At 45.2% G+C, this 4,992-nt stretch overlaps 1 protein-coding gene across 1 annotated transcript; it reads right to left on the reverse strand.

The window, feature by feature from the left end:
- Positions 1–2,948: 2,948 nt before the first annotated feature.
- On the reverse strand, positions 2,949–4,661 carry LOC100283825 (50S ribosomal protein L27 chloroplastic). The gene is made up of 3 exons (NM_001370557.1): positions 4,306–4,661; positions 3,363–3,464; positions 2,949–3,253 (listed from the first exon to the last, which is right to left on the reverse strand). Exons 1-3 carry the CDS (start codon positions 4,597–4,599, stop codon positions 3,077–3,079), a joined length of 573 nt encoding a protein of 190 aa, NP_001357486.1. The 5' UTR covers positions 4,600–4,661; the 3' UTR covers positions 2,949–3,076.
- Positions 4,662–4,992: the final 331 nt, after the last annotated feature.

Raw genomic sequence — 4,992 nt, forward strand, 5'->3', positions numbered from 1 at the left:
ACTGTCCGGTGGCACACCGGACAGTCCGGTGCGCCAGACCAGGGGTGCCTTCGGTTGCCCCTTTGCTCCTTTGTTGAATCCAAAACTTGGTCTTTTTATTGGCTGAGTGTGAACCTTTTACACCTGTATAATCTACACACTTGGGCAAACTAGTTAGTCCAATTATTTGTGTTGGGCAATTCAACCACCAAAATTATTTGGGAACTAGGTGTAAGCCTAATTCCCTTTTACTAACCTCATAAGAAAGTTTAAGGAACGCACTGGTCGCACTTACACCAAGGATAAAATGAAGAATAGGTGGGACACCTTAAAGAGAATGTTCACACAGTGGAAAACTCTTAATGAAAGGGCTACAGGTCTTGGTCGAGACCCTCATACTGGTTCAATCAGTGCTCCAGATGAGTGGTGGGCTAAGCAAAATGAAGTAAGTAGACTTTTTTTAATTTTTTAGATTAACAATAGTAATGGCCATCTCAAAGTAGGAAATACCATGTTGCTGCAGGCAATGCCAGGGTGTATTATGTTCAAAACTGCCCCCTAGAGAATGAGGACGAGCTAAAGGTTATGTTTGGACCCATTGTCTGCACAAATGAACAACCCTTGTTCCTGGCGTCGAGGATGCAAATTCATCATCTGATGATCATGTCGAAGCCACTTTAGGTGGGGGTGAAAACAGCACACCTGACCCATGCTCAAATGCGACTGGGAAGCGTAAGGTGCGTCATGATTCTCCACAACCAAAGAAGAAGAAAGATACGAGGGAAGAGTACATGAAACGCCTAGTCGAGGCTTTTGAGTCGCGTTCAATGACCACTAACAAGTCCATCACCTCTGCTGAGACCGACCCTGTCCGTGTTGAGGTTAATGCGCAGTTGCAACAAGTGATCGATGATGGTGCACCTGAAGGCAGCGACCTACATTTGTTTGCCACTCATCTGTTGATTGAGAAAAAGTTTAGAGATGTATTTGCAACGCTGAAGACCAAAGAAGGAAGGAACGCTTGGCTGCGCAGTGCTTTCGAGATACATGTTAAAAAGTCGACTTAGTGGTGGTCGTCCGACAACAGAGGGTCATGTTCGCTATTATGTTGTTGTTCATGTTAGTCGTCTCACTGTTATCAGTCTTGTCGTGTTACAAAATAAACATGTCGTACGCATAATTTTCCCTTTTGAACAATTTTGCAATTATTCGAGTTGAACATGTATTTGAATAATCAGAGTTGTATGTTTCTGAACACGTCAATCTGTGAACTTTGTGTCACCTATGGTACATGAATGTGTCTTATATACTGTGCCTATACATGAATATGTGACTGCTGTTTGTGTGCATGCAGATGGGTGACCCTGCTGCACACACATATGATCATGACACGGATGACGGAGATGCAGAATTTCTTGTTGCCCTATATGCTGTAGACATTTGGGGCAGGCCTTCCAGTGAGGTTTCTAGAAGAACAATGGTTGAAACAGGTATTCAATGGGTTGAGCGAACTTTGGAGAATAGTAACGATTGCTTTGACATGTTTCGCATGCGACGTACTGTTTTTAGACGATTGCATGATACTTTGGTCGAAAGTTATGGTCTTCTTCCAAGCCGTGGTGTCAGTACTATGGAAGCTCTAGGTATTTTCTTGTGGGCATGTGGGAGTCCACAATCATTTAGGCAGATAAGAAATAAGTTTGGTCACTCATTGGAAACTATTAGTCGCAAGTATAGTGAAGTACTTAATGCACTACATAAGATGTCAGCTGACGTATTCAAGCCCAAAGACTCAAATTTCATAGAGAATCATCCTCGTTTGCGAGAGGGGAGATTTTGGCCCCACTTCAAGGATTGCATAGGAGCAATTGATGGTACTCACTTTCCAGCGTCTGTACCGGCCTCGGAGCAACCCAAATATATTGGTCGCCACGGTTACGCATCACAGAATGTAATGGCCGTTTGTGACTTCGATATGAGGTTCACATTTGTTGTCACAGGTTGGCCAGATTCAGTACATGACACTAGAGTATTACAAGATACTTTGATAACTTATGCGGACAGGTTCCCCCATCCACCGGAAGGTAAATAAGTATAACTTATGCGGACAGGTTCCCCCATCCACCGGAAGGTAAATAAGTATGTTGTACTTTTGTATGATACGATATTCATTTATGTCTTAAGTATTGAACTGTATAATTCTGTTTGTGCAGGTAAATACTATCTTATGGATTCAGGTTATCCAAATAGAAAGGGGTACCTTGCACCTTATAAGGCTCAGAAGTATCACATTGCAGAATGACAAAATGCGAGGCAACCTATTAGGAGCAAAGAAGTATTCAACTATGCACACTCGTCGCTATGCAATGTTATAGAGCGATCTTTTGGTGTGCTTAAAATGAAGTGGAGAATTCTGTTAAGTCTCCCTTCATTTTCGCTTAAGAAAAAATCCAAGATAATTATTGCATGTATGACATTGCATAACTTCATTAGAGACAGTGCTCTACACGATAGAGACTTTGATGAACTAGGACCTAATAGCCTTGGTCATGATGTATCTGTAGGTGAGAGTAGTAGTATCACATCTGATGAGTTAGACATGAGTGCATTTCGAGATGCAATTGCTAATGCATTAGTGCCGTAGTTAAATATGTAAATGTAACAGTAGTTATGTTGTAATGAACTCCACTAATTATATGTAATGACCTTTTGTTGGTTCGGTGTTAATGTGTATAGTTTCTTCAAACAGAATCTGCAATCTGAGAATCTGTGTATCCAAACACCTAGATTCTAACGAACAGCTTTTCCGCACAGCTGGCGAACCAAACACCTAAATTCTAACCACCAGCTTTTCAGAAAAGCTATTCAGAAAAAAGCCGAACCAAACACGCCCTACGTGGAGTGGTCTAGGAAGTTGGAATAGACCCCCACTGTGACTCTAAAGCACAACTACCCCACAAAAAGTACAAGTAGAACATATCCATTTATCTAAACAACACATGTAAATATGACCTTTATAGATCATGTGGTCTTACAATTAAGGAAGAAAAAGTGTAACAAGGGCTGTGAAAAAGAGAAACACCACACAGGAAACTTATCAGCAGTCCGCGCTGACCTCAGAGTTTTCATCAACAGCAGCTAGTACCAACTGAGGCTCAGCGGCGCCCTCCGCTCTCGCCTTCTTCCGTTCACGCCGCATGCGGAAGTACTCTCTCTTCCTTGCTCTGTAACTGTTTGGGTTTTCAGGCTCCTTCTCATATGGGTAAACACTAACCTATGAAAGGAGAGGTAGTGAGATGAGCATATATCTGGTGTGCAACCAGATCTCAGTCAGATGCAAGTAAAAGCAGATTTCAGTATGTAGTAACTAAGATACAGCTAACCTTTTTCTTGTCCGGCCCATACTTCTCAAACTTGACGAGTCCATCTATCAAAGAAAAGAGTGTGTGATCCTTGCCCATTCCAACGTTATTTCCAGGATAGACCTGAAATGTCCAAAAGATTTTATTTTAAGAAAAAACTTAAAAACGGCAAGGAACAGACAGACCACAAAACGGGGACCAAAACGAACTCTATACAAGGGACACGATGGTATAAACCATGTAGTATCCATAATATATAAACATCTTAAATATTTGAAGCGCGCTGGTAAGTAGGACGGACCAACCAAATCGTAAGACATGTAAGTTCATGAAATATCTTTTACAAGGATTGACCGACCATCTTACAGTATGCCTAATATTGAACAGCTATGTCTGACCATGTGTGCAGAGTAAGGTGGGTGTTTAGTTCAAAATTTGTTGGATTATATAACCTGGGCAGATTATAATCCCAAACAAACACCCCCCTAAGTCACCACCAGTTGGCTCCATAGGGCATTGAGGTTAGTACGTTACATTCCCCAGCGAGGTTTGTGTGTGCACTTTCCCCTCCCGTTATCTGATGTATGCAAGAAACTGCAATCTTTTCTTTCCTGCTTTTGCAGAGTGGTAAACTATGGAAAATGCAGATATGCACAATGGCAGCATACATTCCAACGTAACATGTGCAATGGCAAGCATTCTAGGTACATCGTAAGATTCTAGCATTCGCAGTCCGTAATCCGTATGAAGGTACTGGTCGGTGGTTAATATGCTTAACCTGCATCAGCAGCAGCAGCAGCAGGTGAGCAGCAAGCAAACGCTAGGCAGAGAGAGCTATGTCGCCCAGCAGAGCCAGTCAACGAGGTACCATAATCCACGCAAGCAAGAGCCTAGGCTGTCTTACTAACCCAAAGCAAACCAGTAACAGGTAAGGGAAGCGAAGGGAGCAAGAGGGGGGCAGGACCCTGGTGCCGCGCTGGCGGATGATGATGGCCCCGGGCTTGGCGAGCTGGTCGCCGTATATCTTGACCCCGAGGCGCTGGCCCTTGGAGTCGCGGCCGTTCTTGGTGCTCCCGGCCCCCTTCTTGTGCGCCATCTGGATGGTGAGCCGCCGCGCCGGCACCGGCACCGGCACGCCCGCTGCGCCGCCGACGGAGAGCGAGGCGCGGTCGCAGCGCGGGAAGGAGGAGGTGGTGGTGGTGGGCGCCAGGGAGAGGCCCTTGAAGGCCCCCGCCAGGGCGAACGCCATGGAGGCCATGGGCCGCTGGAGCGGAGGGAGGCAACGTGGCAGCTTGGGAAGAAGACGGGGGAAGAGAGCAGATGAGGCGGTGAGGTACAGAGGTGTGGGCGCTGGTGATAACGGAGTGGAGAAGGGATGCAGTCGGGAGACGTGGGCTCGTTCGTGGTTGGCCCAGTGTTTTGGGTCCTGGAGTTTTTGGGCCTTACTTGCAGATGGGCCTCGTGGTGCTTGCAGAGTGTCTGGCCGAATTGGAAGGGAGGGAAATGGTGTTATGCTCCTGGCCGGTTTTGGTCCTTGTAGTTTTAGGCAAGGCAACACAGGATTCACGAAGGAATCATTCAGGGGGAAAACAAAATGATCAGTGTGGTGGTGTTTGGTTCATGATATGTAACGTAAGTGGTAACGATAATG

The sequence above is a fragment of the Zea mays genome, chromosome 8, assembly GCF_902167145.1.
Source record: "Zea mays cultivar B73 chromosome 8, Zm-B73-REFERENCE-NAM-5.0, whole genome shotgun sequence".
Lineage (NCBI taxonomy): Eukaryota > Viridiplantae > Streptophyta > Magnoliopsida > Poales > Poaceae > Zea > Zea mays.

What these genes read in the sequence shown, in the direction of transcription:
- LOC100283825 (NM_001370557.1), bottom strand. Translation starts at nt 4,599, where the DNA reads ATGGCCTCCATGGCGTTCGCCCTGGCGGGGGCCTTCAAGGGCCTCTCC. An exon ending in TCCGCCAGCGCGGCACCAGG is followed by an intron (nt 3,465 to 4,305) that starts GTCCTGCCCCCC and finishes TGGACATTTCAG; the next exon opens with GTCTATCCTGGAAATAACGT. An exon ending in ATGGGCCGGACAAGAAAAAG is followed by an intron (nt 3,254 to 3,362) that starts GTTAGCTGTATC and finishes CTCCTTTCATAG; the next exon opens with GTTAGTGTTTACCCATATGA.